The sequence below is a fragment of the Ranitomeya imitator genome, chromosome 2 (assembly GCF_032444005.1).
Source record: "Ranitomeya imitator isolate aRanImi1 chromosome 2, aRanImi1.pri, whole genome shotgun sequence".
NCBI classification, from domain to species: domain Eukaryota; kingdom Metazoa; phylum Chordata; class Amphibia; order Anura; family Dendrobatidae; genus Ranitomeya; species Ranitomeya imitator.
The window spans coordinates 515,331,225-515,357,234 of record NC_091283.1 but is presented as its reverse complement, the minus strand read 5'-3'; the positions used below and the strand labels follow the sequence as shown (position 1 = coordinate 515,357,234).

Genomic DNA, 26,010 nt, shown 5'->3' with positions numbered 1-26,010 from the left:
AGAGGGAGCAACACAGAGCTAGACCTGGCAAACTCAGAAGCAAAACACTAACTGAGCAAACACATTGCACAGGCCCAGACCACAGGGTGGAGCTGCACTATATACAGGAGGCCTCTTGATAATTGGTCAGGAACTGATTCGACAGGTGCACCTGATTCCTATAAGAACCAGAGAGTTCAGGCGCCGGCCCCCTATACACATAGCCATGAGGCATGCACAGAGCAGAGGAACAGACTATGGAGCTGGCATGAAACAGAAACCACATCATGGCCTGGAGCAGTGGGTAAGATTGTATGAGAGATGTGAGGCCATGCCGTGATGCCAGCAGAGTTGTTACAATTTCCCAGTATGAAAATGTAAAATTTGGGGCTAACACACAATCTTGGTGGTAAAAATGTAAAATATTTTTTCTTCACCGCCCAATAGTATAAAATTCTGTGACACACCTGTGGTGTCAATATAAACCACTGCACCCCTATATGTATTAATTGAGAAGTGCAGTTTGTAAAATGGGGTCACCTATGGGTGGCTCTGCTGTTCTGGCACCTCAGGGGCTCTGAAAATGTAACATGGCACGCTCAAACCAGTACAGCAAAATCTGCACTGTAATATGGTGCTCCTTCCCTTCTGAGCTTTGCACTGTGCTTCAAAAGTAGTGTTCAACCACATATGGGGTATCTCTGTATTCAGGAGAAATTGTTAAACACATTGTGGGGTCCATTTTCCTCTGTTTCCCTTGTAAAAATACAAAATCTGGGGCTAAAAAACATTTTTGATGGAAAAATGTGATTTTTTATTTTATTTTCACTGCTCAGCGTTATAAACTTCTTTGTGGCACCTGGGGGTTCAAGGTGCTCAATACACATCTAGATAAATTCCTTGAGGGGGTCTAGTTTCCAAAATGGTGAGGGATTTCCACCATTTACGAACATCAGAGGCTCTCCAAATGCAACATGGTGTCCGCTAATTATTATTCCAGCAAATTTAACATTTAAAAAGTCAAATGGTGCTCCTTCCCTTCTGAGCCCTACCGTGCACCCAAATAGTGGTTTTCCCCCACATATGGGGTATTTGCATGCTCAGGAGAAATTCCACAACAAATTGTAAAGGAAAACATTTTGTAAAAAAAAGTTAAATGTTTATTTTCCTTCCACATTCCATTAATTCTTGTGAAGCACCTGAAAGGTTAAAACCGTCTTGATTGTGGTTTTGATCACCTTGAGGAGTGCAGTTTTTATAATGGTGATACTTTTTGGTATTTTCTGTCATATAAGCCCCTCAAAGTCACTTCAAATGTGATGTGGTTGGTTTTGTAAATTTTGTTGTAGAAAAGGGCATAAAAATTAAAAGTTTGGAAATTGCAAAATTTTCACCATATTTCCGATTTTTTCACAAATAAACGTAAGTCATATCAAACAAATTTTACCACTATAATGAAATACAATATGTCATGAAAACAAATCGAAGTATCAGTGGGATCCGTTGAAGCGTTCCAGAGTTATTACCTCAGTGGTCAGAATTGAAAAAAATGGCCTGGTCAAGAAAGGTGAAAACAGGCTTCAGGGTGAAGAGGTTAACATTATGAGTCAACTGTGAAATTGCGTATCCGGGTGAAGTGTTACTTCACCCGGATATGTATTCTCCCTAAAGGTACCGTCACACTTAGCGACGCTGCAGCGATACCGACAACGATCCGGATCGCTGCAGCGTCGCTGTTTGGTCGCTGGAGAGCTGCCACACAGACCGCTCTCCAGCGACCAACAATGCCGGTAACCAGGGTAAACATCGGGTAACTAAGTGCAGGGCCGCGCTTAGTAACCCGATGTTTACCCTGGTTACCATCCTAAAAGTAAAAAAAAACAAACAGTACATACTTACCTACAGCCGTCTGTCCTCCAGCGCTGTGCTCTGCACTCCTCCTGTACTGTCTGTATGAGCACAGCGGCCGGAAAGCAGAGCGGTGACGTCACCGCTCTGCTTTCCGGCTGACCGACGCTCACAGCCAGTACAGGAGGAGTGCAGAGCACAGCGCTGGAGGACAGACGGCTGTAGGTAAGTATGTACTGTTTGTTTTTTTTTACTTTTAGGATGGTAACCAGGGTAAACATCGGGTTACTAAGCGCGGCCCTGCGCTTAGTTACCCGATGTTTACCCTGGTTACCAGTGAAGACATCGCTGAATCGGTGTCACACACGCCGATTCAGCGATGTCTACGGGGAGTCCAGCGACCAAATAAAGTTCTGGACTTTCTTCCCCGACCAGCGACAGCACAGCAGGGGCCTGATCGCTGCTGCCTGTCACACTGGACGATATCGCTAGCGAGGACGCTGCAACGTCACGGATCGCTAGCGATATCGTCTAGTGTGACGGTACCTTAAGTCCTTTGGTCTCGTGTCATTCAGCAGCTGATATATGCGATTTTTACATGTTGCTTAGGTGCAATTTTACCAGGTGAGCAGATCCCTTCTCTGTTTTTCCGCATGTTTTACAGTTAAAACCCTATTTGGTGCTCTTCTTTCTGCCAGTTTCTACATTTAATTGTGAAATTGGGTATAATATTTCTTATTGTTGCCACTAAACTGTATGAATCACATGAAAGCTCATTATGTCTCAAATTTGTTGACAAGTAGTAGAACTGAAAATTTTAATCTCGTTTTGGATAAAGTAAAAGCAGAAAACAATTTAATTTTCTAATGTGACAAATGTTTATAAAGGTGTGCTGTTAGACTTTAAATGTTTCTGCATAAAATATCAGTCCTGTGTGCTGCAGTGGGATGACACTAATTGGCTTTGATGGTGTGAATAAAAAGCTCATGGGCAGGCAGCTGTAATTTACCAGATTGTGATGTACATAGAAAATAAATGTATTGTGTCACTTCTGTTGTCAATACTGTAAAGATTGGTCATCTTTTTTAGATACAGTAAGTTCCCTATAGAGATGTAATATCTCTGTTCGCAGAATTGACGCTGTGTATTCAGATAAACGTTCTGTTTGTCTTGTCTAATATGTGCACTTGTATTGCTTTCTTCAGCAGGGGAGTCTGTAATTAACTATGCAGATTATTACCAGGGACTCTGGAATTGCAAGAGTGACAAGAGTGATGAGCTGTCGTTCCAGCGTGGAGACATTATCCGCATTCTAAGCAAGGTAAAAAAATAAGGAATAAAGGAAGAAGGGTGTCATATTTGAAGAATATAAGCATATAGAAATCCCTTATGCTACATATGTGTGTGTGATTTACCTGCGGTAAGGTAATTTATATAGCACCAATGATTCCATGCTGTATATGAGGAGTTACATACAAAATACAAATATCACACGAGATGGAGAAAAGAAGAAACGATAATGAGTTCAGATTTGTCCACATTGGGCTTGAGGAAGCGAGAGTAGGAGGAGGAGGATATGGCTGATAGAAACTCTGGGATTCTGAGCAGCACAGAGGTGACGTTTGGGACAGAGAGGTAGATCTGAGTTTCATCAGCAATACAGATGGTACTGGACGCCATAGGACTTTGAGTTGTCCCAGGCAAAGGGTATAAATCGAGAAGAGTAGGGGTTATAGGACAGAGCCTTGAGGAACTCCAAAAGAGAAAGGACGGGATGGGAAGGTAATGTGGGAGTAGCATACGCTAAATGTGCAGTTGATAAGATATGAGGTGATCCAGGATACGGCAAGGTCTTTGATTACAAAGGAAGAGAGTATCTGTAGTAGGAGGCAGTGGTCAATTGTGTTGAAGGCAGAGGACAGGTCAAGAAGTATAGAGAATTGTCTGCTAGCTTTGGCTGTAAATAAGTCATTAATAATTTCGATTAGGGCAGTTTCAGTGGAATGGTGGGATAGAAGCCAGATTGTAGGTTGTCAAAGAGCAAGTTAGATGAGAAGTGGGAGGAAAGTTCAGCGTGATCATGCAGCTCATCGAGTTTGGAAGCGATTGGGAGCAGCGATGTGGGGCGATCGCAGTCGGATTGTAGGATAGCTTTCTGAGGATAGACGTGATTCTAGCATATTTGAAAGCAGATGGGAAGGTACCAGAGGTTAGTGATAGGTTGAAGAGATGAGTTAGGGATTGGATAAGTGTGGTAGTGAGATTGGGGAGGAGATAGGATGGGGTCAAGTGCACAAGTGGTGAGGTGTGATTTGAGGAAGAGACGAGTAAGCTCTTCTTCAGTGATATTGGAGAGGGAGGTTATGAGGTAAGGGCATTGGTATGGTATACTAAGGGGTTGTGGTGGTCGAACAACGAAGACTTCCCTTATGTGGTCGATCTTATTTTTGAAGTGTGTGGCAAAGTCCTCAACAGAGATTAGGGAGGTCGGAGGGGGAAGTGGAGGGCAGAGTAGGGAGTTAAAAGTGTTGAATAACTGTTTTGGGGTTGTAGGATAAGGAAGATACAAGGGTTGTGAAGTAGGCCTGTTTAGCAGAGGTGAGGTCTGATTTGAATATAATTGTTGCTTGTTTGAATGCAGTGAAGTCAGTCATGTTACGAATGTGTTTTCTCCTAACACCGCTCCGCAACACTGGACACTTATCAAAGTTTTTTTAGTGAGGTTATTGTGCCAGGGTTGTCTATTGATTCATCGCATTCTGCCATGCATGAGAGGAGCGACCAAGCCAATAGCTGATGCAAGAGTGGCATTTTAGAAAACACTGGCGCTGTCTTTGTTGTGGAGTGAAGATATAAATGCTAGTGGCAGTAGATGTGCGAGGTTTCTGCGGGGGTGCGCTAGTTACTGGATATGGGTCGCAGGTGAGGGGGACTGCAATGAAAACATTAGTTTACATTGAAGTGTGTATACACCATTCCCAATAACACAGCATGGAATTTTTTAGTGTTATAGGGCATTTCCGGCTTTAAAATGATTTTAAAAAAAACATTCTATTTTCAAGACTAAGGCTATATGCACACGGTGCGGATTTGCCTGCGGATCCGCAGTGGATTGGCATCTGCGGATTTGCAGCAATTTTCCCATCAGGTTTACAGTACCATGTAAACCTATGGAAAGCCAAATCCGCAGTGCCCATGGTGCGAAAAATACCACGCGGAATAGCTGTGTTGTGTTTTCCGCAACATGTCAATTCTCTGCAGCGTTTTACACCTTCTCCTCAATAGGAGTCCAGAGGTGTAAAACCGCAGGTGAAATCCACACAAAAAACGCAGGAAATCCGCTGTAAAACGCAGTGCATTTTACCTGCGGATTTTTCAAAAACGGAATCCGCAATGTGGGCACCTAGCCTCATAATAATGCATAAAGATATATATATATATATATATATACTAGATTGTGGCCCGATTCGAACGCATCAGGTATTCTAGAATATGCATGTCCCCGTAGTATATGGACAATGATGATTCCAGAATTCGCAGCAGACTGTGCCCGTCGCTGATTGGTCGAGGCAACCTTTATGACATCATCGTCGCCATGGCAACCATTATTATATCATCGTCGATACTGTGCCCGTCGCTGAATCAGAAACGTGAGATGTCTATGTCCTTTATGACATCATCGTCGCTGTGCCCGTTGCTGATTGGTCGAGGCCTGGCGGCCTCGACCAATCAGACGCGGGATGTCTATGTCCTTTATGACATCATCGTCGCTGTGCCCGTCGCTGATTGGTCGAGACCTGGCGGCCTCGACCAATCAGAGACGCGGGATTTCTACGTCGATGCTGTGCCGGTCTCTGATTGGTCGAGGCCTGGCGGCCTCGACCAATCAGAGACGCGGGATTTCCAGGACAGACAGACAGACAAATAATAACTATCAGGAACTTAGCTTCCGCTGGAGAAGACAGGTCACCAGAAAGATCCAAGAGCGAACTGAACCAATGCAGGAACATTGACAGCTGGCATGGAGTAACGATCTGAGTGAAGTTAAATAGAGCAGCCAACCAAAGGATAAACCACGTCACCTGTGTAAGGAACCTCAGAAGCAGCAGCTTCACTCACAGCCACCAGAGGGAGTCCATGAACAGAACTCGCCGAAGTACCATTCACGACCACAGGAGGGAGTTCGACAACAGAATTCACAACACTTGACGCCCTTGGTGTTGTCCCGGCTCCTGGATGCGGTCCGACTGCACATGCACCGTCATGCGGGTTGTTTGTCACCAATACGCAGATTGGACGTGGTATCCTACAAAAGGTTCACCATATCCCTTGATGCCATACCCCCGGATGAAGGCACGTGACCGAAATGCGCGTTGGGGTGGATGGCATCGTGGTCCCACAGGTAAACTGTTTGTTACTTTAACTGTTCATGCGCCACTACTACCTGTGCGGTTACTATAGAGACTTTTTGATTGGGTTTTTTTTGGTACCTGTTAAATCCTATACTTATTGGTGTACATACAGATATGGGCATAATTTTACTGAAACCCTTATGCAAAATACGTACCTTAGCACTAGTGGGCTGACTAATTACTTACTGCATTTCATTTTTGCCTGTTGGGAACCACCCTGCCATCTTTCATTGGTGAGCTCCCTTGTCATTTCCCTGCTTTTCTCTATTTTTTTAAGTTTGGTATTACTTCATTGACTTAATAAAATTCTTACTTTTATATATAAATTTGGTTTCTTTGGTGCTATTTTTCTCTTTGGTTCTCCTATAACAATTAAATGCCACACACTGTATGATGCCCTGCTAGATAGCCTCCATATAGTATAATGCACCAGATAGTCCTCAATATAGTAAATAATGCACCATATAGTCCTCAATATAGTATAATGCACTCCCCATAGGCCTACTCTATATTGTATAATGCACCCCCATAGGCAGACTTTATAGCACAAGGCAGCACCCATAGGTAGACTCTTTTGTATAAGACAGCACCCATATAGGTAAACCCTGTAGTATAAGGTAGCACCCCTATAGGCAGACCCTGTACTATAAGGCAGCATCCTCATAGGCAGACCCTGTACTATAAGGCAGCATCCCTATAGGTAGACCCTGTAGTATAAGACAGTACCCCCATAGGCAGATCCTGTAGTATAAGACAGCACCCCATAGGCAGACCCAGTAGTATAAGGCAGACTCCCCATATGCAGACCCTGTAGTATAAGGCAGACCCCCCATAGGCAGACCCTGTAGTATTAGGCAGACCACCCCATAGGCAGACCGTGTAGTATTAGGCAGGCCCCCAATAGGCAGACCCTGTAGTATTAGGCAGAACCCCCCATAGGTAGACCCTGTAGTATTAGGCAGACCCCCCATAGTCAGACCTTGTAGTATTATGCAGACCCTGTAGTATAAGGCAGACCCCCCATAGGCAGACCCTGTAGTATTAGACATACCCCCCATAGGCAGACCGTGTAGTATTAGACATACCCCCCCATAGGCAGACCCTGTAGTATAAGGCAGACCCCCCCACAGGCAGACCCTGTAGTATTAGGCAGACCCTGTAGTATTAGGCAGACCCCCCCATAGGCAGACCCTGTAGTATTAGGCAGACCCCCCATAGGCAGACCTTGTAGTATTAGGCAGACCCCCACAAAGGCAGACCCTGTAGTATAAGACAGCACCCCCCATAGGCAGATCCTGTAGTATAATGCAGCACCCCGTAAAAAAAAAAATACTCACCTCTTCTTCCTGGTTCCTGTGCTACTCTGAGCTCCTGCTCATCTTGGCGCCGGGCAGTGACTCATCACATCCGCTGTCAGCGTCGCCGACGTCAGACGCTGACAGGGGGATGATGGGGGAAGGAGTGCAGCGCTCCTTCCCTCATCGTTGCGGTCAGCTATATCGTCTAAATGCCCGCACAGCTGACCTTGCGATGACAGGAGGGGGGCCCACTGCTGGCATCGGGCCCCCTGCCTGCTCAGGGGCCCCATAGCGGCCGGTGGCAGAGCAGGGAGATCGAGTCTCCCTGCTCTGCCACAGAAGTTAACTGTTTCGGCGCGATACAGTTACAGTTGCATAGCTCTGGGTGGGCCCCCTCAGAGCACCGGGCCCGGGCCTTCCGCACCTTCTGCCCTCCCCTTCCCCCCCCGGTAGCTACGCTACTGACCCCTGCATTTCCTACTTGTGCATTTCCTACTTTTTTTCTATGGTTGTATCCGCAATTGTAAATCAAAAGTGGATAGACTGCACACAATTCTTGGTGGCCATTTAAACTTTATTATTAAAAGTTATGTTTTAGGTATGGTTTGTTCACTGCAGTCGGTGAATTTTTTGGTTACCGGTTCATGCTGCATTTCTTATATTATGGCTGGTCAGAACAATGAAAGCAATTGTTACCATCCACCTTTTGGGTCTCCCCTATTTCCTGATAGATTGTAAGCTTGCGGGCAGGGCCTTCATTCCTCTTGGTATGTGTTGTTTTATGTGATTATTGTTATTCTGTAATGTCTTTTATTGTCTGTACAAGCCCCCTCTACCAAAATTTAATTTACACAAACTCTTTAAGTGTTTAATCACTCCATCTTTCTTTACCATTTACAAGGTCATAGTGGGGATAACAGTATTATACAGTATAAGTGCATATATCGGGGTATAACTTGCCATTGCAATTGATCACTGTACTAAACTTGAAAATATATAATTTTAGGGTCCGTGTGTTGTCATGGACAACACATACTCTAAGAATACAACAGTCCAAATGAGGATATAAGCATCCTTTATATATATATATATATATATATATATATATATATATATATATATATATATATATATATATATATATATATATATATATATATATATATATATATATATAAAAACTTTTTGTTTCTCCAGCGATCAGTCCAGTGGTAGGGTAAAATATACCTTTTATTTATGCATTAAAAAGTTCCAGATTTCTTCATTAATAGTATTGCATACATTCAATCCCTTATAGACGACATGTTTCGAAACCACATGTGTCTTCCTTCAGGTACATGGGTCTTCCTCCAGGTGTTTTGGACCTGGAGGAAGTCACATGTGGAGTCAAAACATGTCATCCATAAGGGATTGAATGTATGCAATACGCATCGAGTATTCTAGAATATGCATGTCCCCATAGTATATGGACAATGATGATTCCAGAATTCGCGGCAGACTGTGCCCGTCGCTGATTGGTCGAGGCAACCTTTGACATCATTGTCGCCATGGCAACCATTATCACATCTACGTCGATACTGTGCCCGTCGCTGATTGGTCGAGACGAATTCGCGGCAGACTGTGCCCGTCGCTGATTGGTCGAGGCAACCTTTATGACATCATCGTCGCCATGGCAACCATTATGACATCTACGTCGATACTGTGCCCGTTGCTGAATCAGAGACGCGGGATGTCTACGTCCTTTATGACATCATCGTCGCTGTGCCCGTTGCTGATTGGTCGAGGCCTGGCGGCCTCGACCAATCAGAGATGCGGGATTTCCAGGACAGACAGAAAGACAGACAGACGGAAAAACCCTTAGACAATTATATATATATATATATATATATATATATATATATATATATATATATATATATATATAATATTTGAAAACAAACAAACCTTCATTTGTGTTCTGTTGGAACAGTGATGTGAATGTGTTTCTACAGTGTTTTTTTGTTTTAGCATGACTTTCAGCTTCATGTCCGTTTACTGAGCATGTTTGGAGCTGCAGACTATTGATGATGCCACACATGCTTAGTTGCAGGATGCCTACAAGCAACCCGGAAATGTGATGTCATTGCTGATATTTTTAACCACTCTGGTGCTGGCATCTGGAGCAGGAACAGGGCAAATCATAGCAGCCCCAGCACCATGAGACAGCCCCCTTGAAGCAGTCAACCTAGAGAAAAATTAAAGGCGTGGCCACTGGAAAGTGACTCCTTTGAAAAATTGTAATATAGGGAAGCCTATAAGACACCTATCCATTATTAATCTTATAGTTATATTGTAAATAAACACAGCCAGAATAAAGTCCTTTATTTGAAATTAAAAAAACACACTTTGTTATTTAAAACAGAAAACACCGTTATACTCGCACTAACGCTCATTCTATTGAAGCCATAGTCTCCTGTAAAAAAAAAAAGAAAAAAGAAAATAATAAACAACAAAACTACTCACCTAACTCCCATTCTATTGAAGCCATGGTCTCATCTAAAGCAAAAATAAAAAAAAACAACCATATCCCTTACCTATCCGACGTTCTATCCTACACCATAATCCATGTCTGGGATAAATAGTTTTCAACCTGGATCGTGCCAAGATGCAACTGTCCAGGCTGAAAACCACAGGAGAATGAGCTGCTGCGAACGTAGCGTTAGTGACTAGCGTTTACGTCATTGAGGCTACTGCGGGTCACTGAGGCTGCGTTCCTAGCCAGGCCCCTGAACTGCGTTGACTCAAAGCATTCTGGCTGTGTGTTCATTTACAATATAGCTATATGATTAGTATTAGATAGGCATCTTAGAGACGTCTCTCCATCACTAAACTGTGACCTTGATGTCACCGGACAATACAAAAGTGACATCAACCCCGCAAATATGACTCCCACTTGCCATCACAGGATAAGTGGAAGAGTCGGGCAAAGCACCAGAATTGGCGCAACTAATAAATGCGCCTTTTCTGGGGCAGCTGTGGGCTACTATTTGTAGGCTGGTGTTGGCAATCCATGGCCCCTTACTTGCCTGAGAATACCAGCCCCAGCTGTCTGCTTTAGCATGGCTGGTTGTAAAAAATGGGGGGATGCATGTGCCATAGGCACTATTTTGCTGGATGGAAAAAAATTTGTCTGCAGTAAAATGGCGCTGGCACCATTTTGCTGCAGCCACATGTTTTTTTGCTAAGCCAACAATATTATATACATTATGTAAAATAGGAGGCATAAGCCCATAAGGATGCATATGTGAAAAAACCACACCACATAAATACCCCCCCCACAGGCCCGCCCTAGAGCACGAGAATCTCATTAACTGAAAACTACAAATACAGATTAGACAACAACAACAAGATGGATTTCATGAACCCAGGTGCCATGTTTATAGTATAACAGTGGAAACCTGACAGTTGGTGGTTTACTTAAAATCTTGCTGATAGGTTAACTTTAAATAATTAGAAAACAAAGGTCTGGGATTCCTCTATTTTTGATAACCAGCATTGCTAACACTGACAGCTGTGGGTTGCAGCCCGCAGCTGTCAGTTTGCCTGGATGGTTATAAAAAATACAGGGGAATCCACATAATTTTTTAAATGTATTTACAGCGCAGGCACCAACTGATGAATACTCCCTTCAGCGCAGCATGCTCTCCCAGTTATTAGTGGCAGCAGGCATAGTCTGATGAGAGTAGTAGTCCCATCATCCGACGTCTGTGACTGTAGGCCAATTTTTACCTCCGGTCACAGCTGCAGGCTCACGTGGTCATCTGATAGTGTGGGAGCTGCAGATCTCTGACAGGCAGTAATGATCTTACTGCCGATCAGAGCCGCCGGTGTTTATCGCGCTGTCATGCTGATGATGGCGAAATATGCCTCGTGATTGGGGTGCCGAACCCGAACAATAAGATGGACTTCCTGGTGAAGTCTGTGTTCTGGGTCCATGCCCGAACAGTAGGTGTCCGATACCGGCCCCGAACTTTATTGTTCGGGTTCACCCATCTCTACTAATAATTATACAATAAGTGACCAAAATATAATTGTAATCATCTGTGGTCTTTTTTAGTCAAAACATTGCCGTAAAAGGAGCCCGATAATTATCCTGTCGCCTGTTTGTTCTATTTAATGTAGTCACTTGACGAGAAGTGTGCAAGGACTGATTCAATCCAAACTCTCTTATTGGTGAGAACACAGAAACCGAGTTGTTCTGGTTGTGAAACAATTTTGTGCATCAAAAACACACAGCAAAGCTGCAATAATTGTGTCACCTTTTGGGATGAGAATGGTGAGCTCATCTGTTAGGTGGTCCATTGTCCAGGAAGTAAAATATGTTTTATAACACTCCTGTAGTGAGAGAATATTGTAGGTGGGGAACATAAGTTTCACTGAGTTAGATCTGACACTTGTTTTTGACTAACTTATTGTTTCTGAATTCAGAAGTCACCCCAATTTTTCGCTATCACAACTATTTTTTAAGCTACAGGATACCCTCCCTTTGTCTCCAAAACATTACAAAATGTACTGTAGCATGGCTAAAGGGTTTGTGGTCGATGGGAGGTATGTGCCACATAAGTGCCTGATTGCTGTAATGTAGCCCGGAGTATTCCTTTCTTGCACATAATCTTGTATATGTGTTTCAGGACCTGTGGTAATGTCAGACCACATGGCTAATCATGTGATGGGTTACTGGGTGGGGTTAGCTCTTTATAAGACTAATCCTTTACACAGCAGATATGTGTGGAGGTGAAACCCTCCTGAGTGTGTTACGGCTTCAGGACTGAGCCGGATGAACTGGACACTTGCTTTTATTTGCCTGAACCAAAGGCCCATTTTGCTTTCTGTTATTTGCCACATGGTTTATGAAGCAATAAACCCAGTGAACTTTAAAGGAACACGTCTCCTGAGTGTCAGCCGTCGCAGCTGAGTGAGTGAAATCCTTACAATTGGTGGAGACGTGCGAGCAGCGTTCCCAGCGGAGACGTGAGTTTATTTTTGAATGTCCTGGGTCAAGGCTGTTGCAAGCCAGCAAGCATTGCCGGAGAAAATGGAGGACCTGCTGAAACACTTGGTCCAGATGCAGTCACAGCAGGAGCAAAGGCAGCAAGAGACCAACAGGCTGTTGATGCAGCAGATACAACAGAGCCAGCAGGAGCAACGGCAGAGTCAGCAGGAGCTACGGCAGAGTCAGCAGGAGCAACGGCAGCAGATGCAGCAGAGCCAGCAGGAGCATCAGCAGCAGATGCAGCTTCTGGCAACCGCCATCCAGGGCAAGGCGAGCGCCCCAACCCCAGGTTTGGCTGATGACACCCACGTCCGGAAGACGGTAAGACGCGCATTGCAGAAAATGACTCCCGGGGATGATGTTGAGGCCTTCCTGACGGTGTTTGAGAGGGTCGCTGAGAGGGAAAAACTTCCGCCAGAGCAGTGGGCAGAGGTACTTGCGCCATACCTGACGGGAGAACCCCAGAAGGCGTACTATGATTTGACCTTGCAGGATGCCAAAGAGTATCACAAATTGAAAGCCGAGATTCTCGCACGTTTGGGGGTGACACTGACTGTCAGGGCACAGCGAGTTCACTCCTGGGGCTATCACCGGGACAAACCACCTCGTTCCCAAATGTTTGATCTGTTGCACCTGGTCCAGAAATGGCTGCAGCCAGAATCCTCTGCGCCTGCACAGATGGCGCAGTGATGATGGATCGGTTTGTCCATTCCCTCCCGAGGCCTATACAGTCTTGGGTTGCCCAGGGTGATCCCCAGAATGCCGACGAGCTGATCGGACTGGTTGAGAGATACCAAGGGTTGGAAGGCTCCTTCGGGAGGCAGCCCATGCCGTACTGGGGGTCCCAGAAGGCAGCTGAGTCCCAAAAAGGGGTGGTGCGTCCAAGGTCACAAAGGGCGGGGGAGGTGGTGCCCAAGGTCCCCACGGGTGATATTATTTGTTGGAGGTGCCACAAGCCAGGACATATAGCTGCCCGTTGTTCCCAAACCACTGAGCAGATGGACTGCAGCATGGGACGCCGTTGTTCATACTATGCGTATCCAGCCTGTAGTGTGAACTCTCCATCCAACGAGGGACCTCAAGCGTGTCCCGTAAAGGTGAACGGTCGAGCAGTAACGGCACTATTAGACTCGGGGAGCCTAGTGACCCTGGTGAGGGCCACTTTTCCTCTCCACCTGCTCCCAGGAAAGAAGGTCGGAGTGCGCTGCATACATGGTGATGCAAAGGACTACCCTATGGCCAGGGTGGACATTGAAATGGCATGTGGCACTGAGTCCCACATAGTCGGCGTGGTTCAGGACTTGTTGCACCCTATAATTATTGGCCGGGATTTCTGTTTGTTTTGGGATTTGTGGGGAAATGGTTCTGAGCTCCCTGGCAGGGAACCAGTGAACCCTGGAAGGGTATCACCACACCCAGAGGCAGACAGTTTTCCTTTTTGTGTTCTGGTTGGGGATGAGGAGGAAGTATCCCCTACATCTGACATTCTGGAGTTAGAAGTTACCGGTGAAAATTTTGGGACTGCCCAACATAGGGACCCCACTCTGAGGGAAGCCTTTAATAATGTCACAGTTATTGACGGGGTGGTACAGGAGCCGGGGGCAGACACAAGATTTCCCCATTTTCTGTTGAGGGGGGAGTTGTTGTACCGTGTCACGAAAATACGGGAGGAGTTGGTAGAGCAGTTGATAGTGCCGGGTCCGTATAGACGGAAAGTGTTGGACATGGCCCATTCACACATCTTGGGTGGACACCTGGGGGTGGAAAAAACGCAGGAACGGGTTGTGCAGAGGTTCTATTGGCCTGGGTGTCACCGGGAAATAGTGAACTATTGCAGATCTTGCCCTACATGTCAGCTAACTGCTCCTACTCCTCATTTCCGGAACCCCCTTGTGCCACTGCCCATTATTGAGGTACCGTTCGAGAGAATTGCCATGGACTTGGTCGGTCCCTTAGTTAAATCAGCTCGGGGCCATCAGTATATATTAGTCATCCTGGACTATGCCACGCGCTATCCTGAGGCAATTCCCTTGAGAAATTCTTCCTCAAAAAGCATAGCCCGCGAGTTGGTCCATGTCTTTTCCCGGACAGGTCTGCCAAAGGAGATCCTGACTGACCAGGGTACACCTTTCATGAGCAAGGTGATGAGGGAGTTATGCAAAGCCCTGAAGATCTCCCAGTTGAGGACCTCGGTGTACCATCCCCAGTCAGATGGCCTTGTTGAGAGGTTTAACAAGACCCTAAAGAGCATGCTGAGAAAAGCTATAGAGAAAGACGGTAGAGACTGGGATTGTCTCTTACCCTATTTGATGTTTTCCATTCGTGAAGTTCCACAGGCCTCCACAGGGTTCTCACCGTTTGAGCTTCTATATGGCCGACATCCACGAGGACTCCTGGATATAGCCAAGGAAACCTGGGAGGCCGAAGTCACACCCCACAGAAGCGTCATTGAGCATGTGGCCCTGATGCAGCAGAGGATTGCAAAGGTGATGCCTATCGTGAAAGAACACCTTCTCCAAGCACAAGAAGCTCAAGCCAGGGTCTACAACCGGTCTGCAAGAGTGAGGCAGTTCAATCCGGGAGACCGAGTTCTTGTGTTAGTTCCAACGGTGGAAAGCAAGTTCTTGGCCAAATGGCAAGGGCCATATGAGGTTGTCGAGAAACTTGGTGAGGTAAATTATAAAATTCACCAACCAGGAAGACGGAAACCATTCCAAGTTTACCATGTCAACCTCATCAAGCCATGGCAAGATAGAGAGCCGACAGCAACTCCATCATTGTTAAGCAACCCAGAAGGTGAGGTTGGAGCGGTTACTATAGCAGAGACGCTATCAAAGACCCAGAAACAGCAGTGCCGGGAGTTACTCCAGAAAAACAGGGACCTGTTTTCAGAATTGCCAGGATACACGAAGGTCATAGAGCACGAGGTCCTAACAGAGCCACATGTGCGGGTGAATGTGAAACCTTATCGTATTCCTGAGGCTCGTCGAGAAGTTATCTCCAAGGAAGTGGAGTGTATGTTGAGGCTTGGGGTCATTGAGGAATCCAAGAGCGGTTGGTCGAGCCCAATTGTCCTGGTCCCAAAACCTGATGGAGAGTGGAGGTTTTGCAACGACTATCGGAAGTTGAATGAAGTCTCCAAGTTCGACGCTTATCCCATGCCCCGTATTGATGAGCTCATCGAAAGGCTTGGGCACGCCAGATATATATCCACCTTGGATTTGACAAAGGGGTATTGGCAGATCCCCATGGCACAGGAAGCCAAGGAGAAGACGGCCTTTTCGACACCTGATGGATGCTTCCAATATGCCCGGATGCCGTTTGGCCTACAGGGAGCTCCGGCGACCTTCCAGAGGGCTATGGATAGAGTCCTTGCACCCCATAAGGCCTACGCTGCTGCGTACCTAGATGATATCGTCATCTTTAGCCCGGACTGGGAGAGTCATCTGGAGAAAGTCCAAGCGGTGTTGGATGCTATAAGAGAGGCCGGATTTACTATAAACCCGAAGAAGTGCGCCTTGGGTAAGGAAGAAGCTAAGTACCTTGGATACATAGTGGGTCATGGAGAAATAAAACCCCAAATCAATAAAGTGGAGGCAATCCAAACATGGCCAAAACCAGTTTCCAAGAAACAAGTTAAAGCCTTCCTGGGAATCGTGGGATATTACAGGAGGTTCATCCCAAACTTCGCCACGATGGCTGCGCCTCTGACTGACCTGCTAAAAGGGACAAAATCAGTAATGGTTAAGTGGTCCGAAGAAACAGAGTCAGCCTTCCAAGAAATGAAAAACGCTTTGTGTAAGCAACCCGTTCTGATGGCCCCAAACTTCAAGAAAGAGTTTATTCTTCAGACAGATGCCTCAGATGTTGGGGTGGGAGCAGTCCTTTCCCAAGAACTACATGGGGAGGAGCATCCTGTTCTCTATCTGAGTAGGAAGCTGTCCTCATCTGAAAAGAACTACTCAGTCGTTGAGAAGGAGTGCTTGGCCATAAAATGGGCAGTGGACACATTGCGGTACTATCTGCTGGGACGTAAATTTAGACTGGTATCTGACCATGCCCCGCTTAGGTGGATGAGAGAAACGAAAGGAAGAAATGCTAGAGTCACCCGTTGGTTCTTAGCCCTGCAGGATTTCAGTTTCCATGTGGAACATAGGGCCGGAAAGCTGCACGGTAATGCGGATGCCCTATCGAGAATCCCTTGTTTAGTGGGGGAAAGTGCCAAGCCCCACGGCTTTAGGCAGAGGGGGGAGGTATGTAGCATGGCTAAAGGGTTTGTGGTCGATGGGAGGTATGTGCCACATAAGTGCCTGATTGCTGTAATGTAGCCCGGAGTATTCCTTTCTTGCACATAATCTTGTATATGTGTTTCAGGACCTGTGGTAATGTCAGACCACATGGCTAATCATGTGATGGGTTACTGGGTGGGGTTAGCTCTTTATAAGACTGGCTAATCCTTTACACAGCAGATATGTGTGGAGGTGAAACCCTCCTGAGTGTGTTACGGCTTTAGGACTGAGCCGGATGAACTGGACACTTGCTTTTCTTTGCCTGAACCAAAGGCCCATTTTGCTTTCTGTTATTTGCCACATGGTTTATGAAGCAATAAACCCAGTGAACTTTAAAGGAACACGTCTCCTGAGTGTCAGCCGTCGCAGCTGAGTGAGTGAAATCCTTACAGTACATACAATGAAAAATAATGCAAATAATAACCTGACTATAATGTTTATTTAAAGCTATTTTGTTCATACAAACAATATTTTGTTACTGTAAAATTGTGTTAGGTAGCAGCTAATGCACAAATTTACGCTTTTAGCTTTTCCTGAATTGTTTAATCTGTGGACAATCTCGCCAGATGTTAGCCATCATATGTACATCCCATCTACCCTAATACCATCCATCCATCCATAACCTTCAAATTTTGGTGGAGACGTTCACCTTGCTCATCACTGACTGCACCAAGGTATTCAGGGAAGTTAGCAAGATGGCTATGCAGAAAATGCACCTTGATGCTCATGTTGCAAGCAAGCATTTTGTAGTTCTAGAGTTTCTGGACAATTTTGGTGTACTTTTTAGCTTGTGGATTTCCAAGAAAATCTGAAAACCATCAAACACTGGGCTTTATTTTTTCAAATGACAGCCTAGGAAATGCCAAAATGAGGTACTTGAAACTGTCTCCTTCAGTTGGCAAAGCTTTAACAAATTACTTCATGAGGCCCAATTTATTGTGCAACTGTGGAACTATAATGTTCTTTCTGTTAAATGTCTCATGTGAAATATTTGGATCACCAGGCTTGAAGTCCGTTCTTGGAGGCCAATTCATCTACATCCATTGTTTCTCACAAGCTCTGCTGTCACACATATACAGAAAAAAAAGATACTTGGTGTATCAGTCTTGCGGACCAAGAAGTCGGGGCTCCTGCCCAAACTAGTATACATACCTCTCATCCTGTAATATAGGTCCCTTACTCTGGGCTTTATCTTGGTATATTTATCTCCCATCCTGGTATATATGTCCCGTATCCTGGTAATATGTCCCTTATCCTGTGCCCCATCCGTGGAAGCGATGGGAGCACCTGAAGTCACTGCCATGCCCTTGTGCCCCGTCAAGTGCACGCCGACGTTAGCTGCTGGCCTCTGATTGGCCGACAGCATATAATGTATTGCCATGCACGGATGCAGTTGAAGTTTATGCTTGCTTTGGCAGGGCCCACCCGCATGGGCACGGTCGCGACTTCTGCGGTTACGCCCTTGAATGTACTTGAATTCCTGGGCATGCGCACTGCGACCTGGGTGAGTGGCTTAGACACGCAGTGCTCATGCCCAGAAATCCCAGCCCCGCAGTGTGAATAAATCATAAGACACTGAGGGGCTGGGATTCACAAGCAGGGTGGCCGCAAAGGCGCATTCAGCGAGACTGCATATGAGGACAGACAGACAGCGCTCACTGCGCCTGCCCCAGGCAAGACAAAAGAGCGCAGGCACCGGCAGATTTCAAAACAAATAGCGCTGAGGAGTCGGCGCCCGGCGCCAAGAAGACTTGAGTGACGGCTGTGAGGCATCTGCAGCAGGGGGGGAAAGTCCTGCCTCCAGGACTGAAGACAGGTATTTTGGACAAATTACAAAACGGATTATTTCTGCATTTACAGCACCAATAACTAAAAGGGCCACCTTGTCAGAATGCAGCATTACTGCTGCACAGTGTGGCTCTTTTAGTTTCAAACGCCGTGCGGGGGGGGGGGGAGGGGGTTGTGACTGGTTCCCTTTAAGCTTTGCGAGGGCTTGTTTTTTTTGTGCAACAAATTTTACCTTTTTTTAAACTATTTTTTAATTCGGTATTAGTCCTACTTAGAGACTTAACCATGTGTGAGCACACTCTAATATTTCAGTATTGCAGTGTATTCGGTCTGCATCTAACACATGCTTGAAGTTATGTCAAAGCTCAGTTGTTAACTACAGCTGGGCTACTGTGGGGATCATGCTCTCACTCTGACTTACTATTACATTTCACAATGAAACCTGCAAAAAAAACAGGAGTGGAGCAACCAAAAGTGAAATAAAGTGACATTTTATTGAAGACACGCAATACAAAATGAGAAGTAAATAGAGATGTGACAACAGAGGTAGATGCCACTAAGGGTGCCTAAATAGAAAGGAAATAATTGCCAGCAACCAAAATACATATGCGGGTGACTATCCATAGTCTTTATGCAAACCCAATGTACAAATAGTGATGCAAAATAATGCATAGAAATAAATGTCAGAACAATTCACAATCCAAGATGGAAGTGCTGTGAAAAAGACCTAGATGGCTCAAACAAAACAATCCATTGGATAGATAATATAGCATTAAATGGATAGCAATAGACCAAATATCACAAAAGGGTCTTATGGAAATGATGAGATCTTCATGGACCCAATAAAGATTCAAGCATACACCAATGAGCAATGTTGAGACCTATTTAAGAAACATCCAGGACATAGTGTCTAGGACATAGTGTCCTAATTGAGAAGGTTCTATAGGATAAGTCATGATATAGTATATGTAATGAACATATAGGAAACACCCAGAGATGTGAATTCAAGCCATCATATGAAAAAGTGGTTGCTAGGGTTATATAAAAAATTAGAGGCAAACCCTGTGTGGAAGTCAGACCAGAAGAGCACCCCTGACTCGCGTTTCGCATTCAGCTTCTTCCGAGGGGTTGGTTTTATTGTTTTTCAGGAAAGCCTTGTACTATATGGTCTCATTATAGGTTGTTACAATTTACAACGACCTAATATACTTCATCAGGCTGTGATTTTTTTTGTCCAGCATCTGTCAGATGTGAACAGAACCTGGTCAGGTAAGTAATGTTTGTGTTTACTTATATTTTATGAAGGAAAAACACAGATCATATGAAGCGTTAATACCTTGTGATACAGTCTACCAAGCATTAAGCAGATCCTATGCTGTGGATTGATTGATGATATTTTTTAAATCTATATCCCAGACAGTGGAATCTAATTTAGGGGTCCGTAGCAACAGGAGACGCACTAACCTAAGAGGTCACTTCAGGATCACATCTGAATTCACCAGACTCGTTCAGCCTTTACAGTGAACACATGTATTAAGTGCATAATTCTGCTTGTCTGAATGACTTGAATATGGTTCTTTCCACATCTGTGCAATCTGCTTTCCACCATAGGTTCTGGTATTTTTAGTGGAAAACGTTGTAGTTTGCATCTTTCTTGCTTTTTAAAAATACACAAGGCCTTATGGGAACCTGACGGACCTCATTACAGGTTATTGAGAGCTATTAAAGTATATTTAAGAATAGATGAAACACAGCAGTCATGGTTTCATTATGAACACAATTCCTGACTCTATTGTGGACAATACACGGACAGGCTACACTTGATGCATGATGCTACATGTTTCACATACTGGAGATGAAAGCTCTACATCTTTTGCCTTTTTTTCAGAGAAATTTATGTTTAGTGAACAATTTTTAAGGCAACAGCTATTTTATGTATATGGCTAGCTTACCATAAACTAATGCATCAACTTACCGTAATTACTGCACCTATGTACATTGTATTACACTATGCATGTGTCATCTGCTGGGTCTCCAAGTCTGGGAAGTAGTTTAATTCCCATAATACATTAATTCGGAGATGTAGGCAGTGGGAGGCTAAGGATACTTTCAAGTGAATAAAACCTACAAATCACAGTGAGAAAAGGATCCAACCAGCGTCGGACTAGAGGAGTTTGGGCCCACCAGAGAAAATCATTCTTGGGTCCCACCATGCTTAACCCCTTTACCCCCAAGGGTGGTTTGCACGTTAATGACCAGGCCAATTTTTACAATTCTGACCACTGTCCCTTTTATGAGGTTATAACTCTGGAATGCTTCAACGGATGATGGCGATTCTGACATTGTTTTCTCCTGACATATTGTACTTCATGATAGTGGTAAAATTTATTCGATATAACTTGTGTTTATTTGTGAAAAAAACGGAAATTTGGGGAAAATTTAGAAAATTTTGCAATTTTCCAACTTTGAATTTTTATGCCCTTAAGTCACAGAGATATGTCATGTAAAATAATTAATAAGTAACATTTCCCACATGTCTACTTTACATCAGCACAGTTTTGGAACCAACATTTATTTTTTGTTGGGGAGTTATAAGGGTTAAAAGTTGACCAGCAAATTCTCATTTTTACAACACCAATATTTATTAGGGACCACATCACATTTGAAGTCATTTTGAGGGGTCTATATGATAGAAAATAACCAAGTGTGACACCATTCTAAAAACTGCACCCCTCAAGGTGCTCAAAACCACATTCAAGAAGTTTATTAACACTTCAGGTGTTTTACAGAAATTTTTGGAATGTTTAAAAATAACATTTAAGTTTTTTTCACAAAAAATTTAATTCAGCTCCAATTTGTTTTAGTTTCCCGAGGGTAAGAGAAGAAATTGGACCCCAAAAGTTGTTGTGCCATTTGTTCTGAGTATGCCGATACCCCACATGTGGGGGTGAACCACTGTTTGGGCGCATGGCAGAGTTCGGAAGGGAAGGAGCGCCGTTTGACTTTTCAATGCAAAATTGACTGGAATTGAGATGGGACGCCAAGTTGCGTTTGGAGAGCCCCTGATGTGCCTAAACATTGAACCCCCCCACAATTGACACCATTTTGAAAAGTAGACCCCTTAAGGAACTTATCTAGATGTGTGGTGAGCACTTTAACCCACCAAGTGCTTCACAGAAGTTTATAATGCAGAGCCGTAAAAATAAAAAATCATATTTTTTCACAAATATGATCTTTTCGCCCCCAATTTTTTATTTTCCCAAGGGTGAGAGAAGAAATTGGACCCCAAAAGTTGTTGTGCCATTTGTACTGAGTATGCCGATACCCCACATGTGGGGGTAAACCACTGTTTGGGCGCACGGCAGAGCTCGGAAGGGAAGGAGCGCCATTTGACTTTTCAATGCAAAATTGACTGGAATTGAGATGGGACGCCATGTTGCGTTTGGAGAACCCCTGATGTGCCTAAACATTGAAACCCCCCACAATTGACACCATTTTGGAAAGTAGACCCCCTAAGGAACTTATCTAGCTGTGTTTTGACAGCTTGAACCCCCAAGTGTTTCACTACAGTTTATAATGCAGAGCCGTGAAAATAAAAAATTATTTTTTTTTTCACAAAAATTATTTTTAGCCCCCAGTTTTGTATTTTCCCAAGTGTAACAGGGTAAATTCGACCCCAAAAGTTATTATCCAATTTGTCCTGAGTACGCTGATACCCCATATGTGGGGGGAACCACCGTTTGGGCACATGGCAGAGCTCGGAAGGGAAGGTGCGCCATTTGGAATGCAGACTTAGATGGATTGGTCTGCAAGCGTCACGATGCATTTGCAGAGCCCCTGATGCACCTAAACAGTAGAAACCCCCCACAAACCCATTTTGGAAACTAGACCCTCCAAGGAACTTATCTAGATGTGTTTTGACAGCTTTGAACCCCCAAGTGTTTCACTACAGTTTATAACGCAGAGTCGTGAAAATAAAAAGTAATTTTTTTCTCACAAAAATGTTTTTTTAGCCCCCCAAATTTTTATTTTCCCAAGGGTAACAAGAGAAATTGGACCCCAGTTGTCCAATTTCTCCTGAGTATGCGGATACCCCATTTGTTGGGGTAAACCCCTGTTTGGGAGCACGGGAGAGCTCGGAAGGGAAGGACCACTGTTTTACCTTTTCAACGCAGAATTAGCTGGAATTGAGATCGGACGCCATGTCGCGTTAGGAGAGCCCTGATGTGCCTAAACAGTGGAAACCCCCCAATTCTAACTGAAACCCTAACCCAAACACACCCCTAACTCTAATCCCAACCATAGCCCTAACCACAGCCCTAACCCTGACACACCCCTAATCCCAACCGTAAATGTAATCGAAACCCTAACTCTAGCCCCAACCCTAACCTTAGCCCCAACCCTAACTTTAGCCCCAACCCTAACTTTAGCCCCAACCGTAACCCTTACTTTAGCCCCAACCCTAACCCTAACTTTAGCCCCAACCCTAACTTTAGCCCCAACCCTAACTTTAGCCCCAACCATAACTTTAGCCCCAACCCTAACCCGAATAGGAAAATGTAAATAAATACATTTTTTAAAATTTGTTATTTTTCCCTAACTAAGGGGGTGATGAAGGGGGTTTGATTTACTTTTATAGCGGGTTTTCTAGCGGATTTTTATGATTGGCAGCCGTCACACATTAAAAGACGCTTTTTATTGCAAAAAAATTTTTTTTCATTACCACATTTTGAGAGCTATAATTTTTCCATATTTTGGTCCACAGAGTCATGTGAGGACTTGTTTTTTACGGGACAAGTTGACACTTTTATTGGTAACATTTTCGGGCACGTGACATTTTTGATTGCTTTTTATTCCGATTTTTGTGAGGCAGAATGACCAAAAACCAGCTATTCATGAATTTCTTTTGGGGGGGGGGGCGTTTATACCGTTCCGCGTTTGGTAAAATGGATAAAGCAATTTTATTCTTCGGGTCAGTACGATTACAGCGATACCTCATTTACATCATTTTTTTATGTTTTAGTGCTTTTTATACGATAAAAACTATTATAGAAAAAATAATTATTTTTGCATCGCTTTATTCTGAGGACTGTAACTTTATTTTTTCGCTGATGATGCTGTATGGCGGCTCGTTTTTTGCGGGACAAGATGACGTTTTCAGCGGTACCATGGTTATTTATATCCGTCTTTTTGATCGCGTGTTATTCCACTTTTTGTTCGGCGGTATGATAATAAAGCGTTGTTTTTTGCCTCGTTTTTTTTTTTTCACGGTGTTCAGTGAAGGGGTTATCCAGTGGGACAATTTTATAGGTCGGGTTGTTACGGACGCGGCGATACTAAATATGTGTACTTTTATTTTTTTTATTTATTTAGATGAAGAAATGTATTTATGGGAACAATATTTTTTTTCTTTAATTAGGATTTTTTTTTCTTTTTTTTTTTTACACATCCCAAAAAATTTTTTTTTACTTTGTCCCAGGGGGGACATAACTGTATAGTGACAGATCGCTGATCTGAAACTTTGCAGAGCACTGTGTCAGATCAGCGACCTGGTGTGCCCTTCTCCTTGGTTACCAGCGCCTGCTCTGGACCCGGAAGTAGTCTCTGCAGGATCCGGAAGTAGCTTTGCGGCCATTTTGTATCCGGGGCCTGCAGGGAGGAAGCACTCGGTACAAGGTGAGCACATCACCTTGTACCGATCGTCTCAGGGAAGCACCCAGGGAGCCCTCTCCCTGCGCGATGCTTCCCTATGCCCCCGGAACACTGCGATCATGTTTGATCGTGGTGTGCTGGGAGCGGTCTGTGACCGCTCCTCGCACATAGTGCTGGATGTCAGGTGCGATAGTCAGCTGACACCCGGCCGCGCTCATGGGGGAAGCGCGGCCGATCGCGTATGACGTACTATCCCGTCGGTGATCATACGGGCCCACCTCACCTCTACAGGATAGTACGTCATATGTCAGAAAGGGGTTAAGGAGTACTAGCTGCAGAGTCTTAACTTAGCTTCCATATAGTCAAGCTGATAATCAGGGAATTTTGTCCAACTATATACCTGTCCAAACAATCACCTGACAAACCAGAAAAATGCTCAATTGTTGGGTGCAATGATTTTTATGCTTGATTTAAAATCATCCTTATCGGCAGCATATAATTTTGTGTGAAGTGCTGCCGAGAACAATTATATTGTATAAACACAGAAAGATTGTATTAATTAGACATGTGCCACATACACTCACTAGACACAGGACACATACACATCGATCACAAGCTAGACAAAGGATACTGTAAGGGTTTTACTCATTTGGGTGCGACAGGAGGAAAGTAGGAGGCTCGTTCCTTTAATAATTCATGTGGGTTTATTCCTTCATAAACCCCAGAAGCAAAACAGAAAAACAAACAGCCTTTAGATCAGGCAAACAAAATACAAAATGTCCATAGCAGGGCTCTGCTCCTCCAGGCCTGTGGGCACACGGGCTGGAGTAGAGTCCAGTACTCAGGTTCGGTCTGTAGCCAAACACACAGGAGGCCTTCTCCCTCCAAACACATAGACCATGTGCCAAACAACAGCCTCCATTATATAGGCTGATAACTAGTGATGAGTGAATATACTCATTGCTCGGGTTTTCCCAAGCACGCTCGGGTGACCTCCAAGTATTTGTTAGTGTTCGGAGATTTAGATTTCATCGCCTCAGCTGCATGATTTACAGCTATTAGCCAGCTTGATTACATGTGGGGATTCCCTAGCAACCCCCACATGTACTCAGCCTGGCTAATAGCTGTAAATCATTCAGCTGAGGCGATGAAAACTAAATCTCCGAACACTAACAAATACTCGGAGGTCACCCGAGCGTGCTCGGGAAAACCCGAGCAACGAGTACATTCGCTAATCACTACTGATAACCACACCTAGAGGTTAGGTATGTGGGTAGCCAGTCCCACCCATCTCTCATAGCTACCCGTAACCCGGTCCCAGGTGCATCAAACTAACCTCTTAGTGCTTATGAGCACTAGAGAAAATACTCTAGGTTACATTACAGAGAGCAGCCATCTCTGTGACACAAACCTCCCATCGACTACGCAGCCATTAGTCTCCTTACAATACCTACACACCAGTCAAACGCTAAACAAAGGATACAAACACACCAGTCGCACGTTAGACAAAAGATACTGTACATACACACCAATCACACGCTAGACACATACACACCAGTTAAATGACATACCCACAAGTCACACACTAGACGCAGGATGTGTTATGCGAGGCAATTCAGTATCACAATGGACATGGAGGTCAGAGCACATACAGTGATCTGACAATAACCCAAAATAATAGAACGAGCTCTGAGACGTGAGAACTCTGCAGA

The 26,010-nt window shown here is 44.5% G+C and overlaps 1 protein-coding gene across 2 annotated transcripts in view; it reads left to right on the top strand.

Annotated features, from left to right (window-relative positions):
• SKAP1 (src kinase associated phosphoprotein 1) overlaps window positions 1-26,010 on the top strand; it is an 834,367-nt gene that overhangs the window by 702,947 nt on the left and 105,410 nt on the right. The window contains exon 11 of one of the 2 annotated variants that reach the window (XM_069751743.1): window positions 3,033-3,148. The exons of the other annotated variant lie outside the window; for it this stretch is intronic. Within the exon in view, the coding sequence (XP_069607844.1) occupies window positions 3,033-3,148 (116 nt within the window). The remainder of the gene's footprint in view (window positions 1-3,032; window positions 3,149-26,010) is intronic. 2 annotated transcript variants of the gene reach the window in all.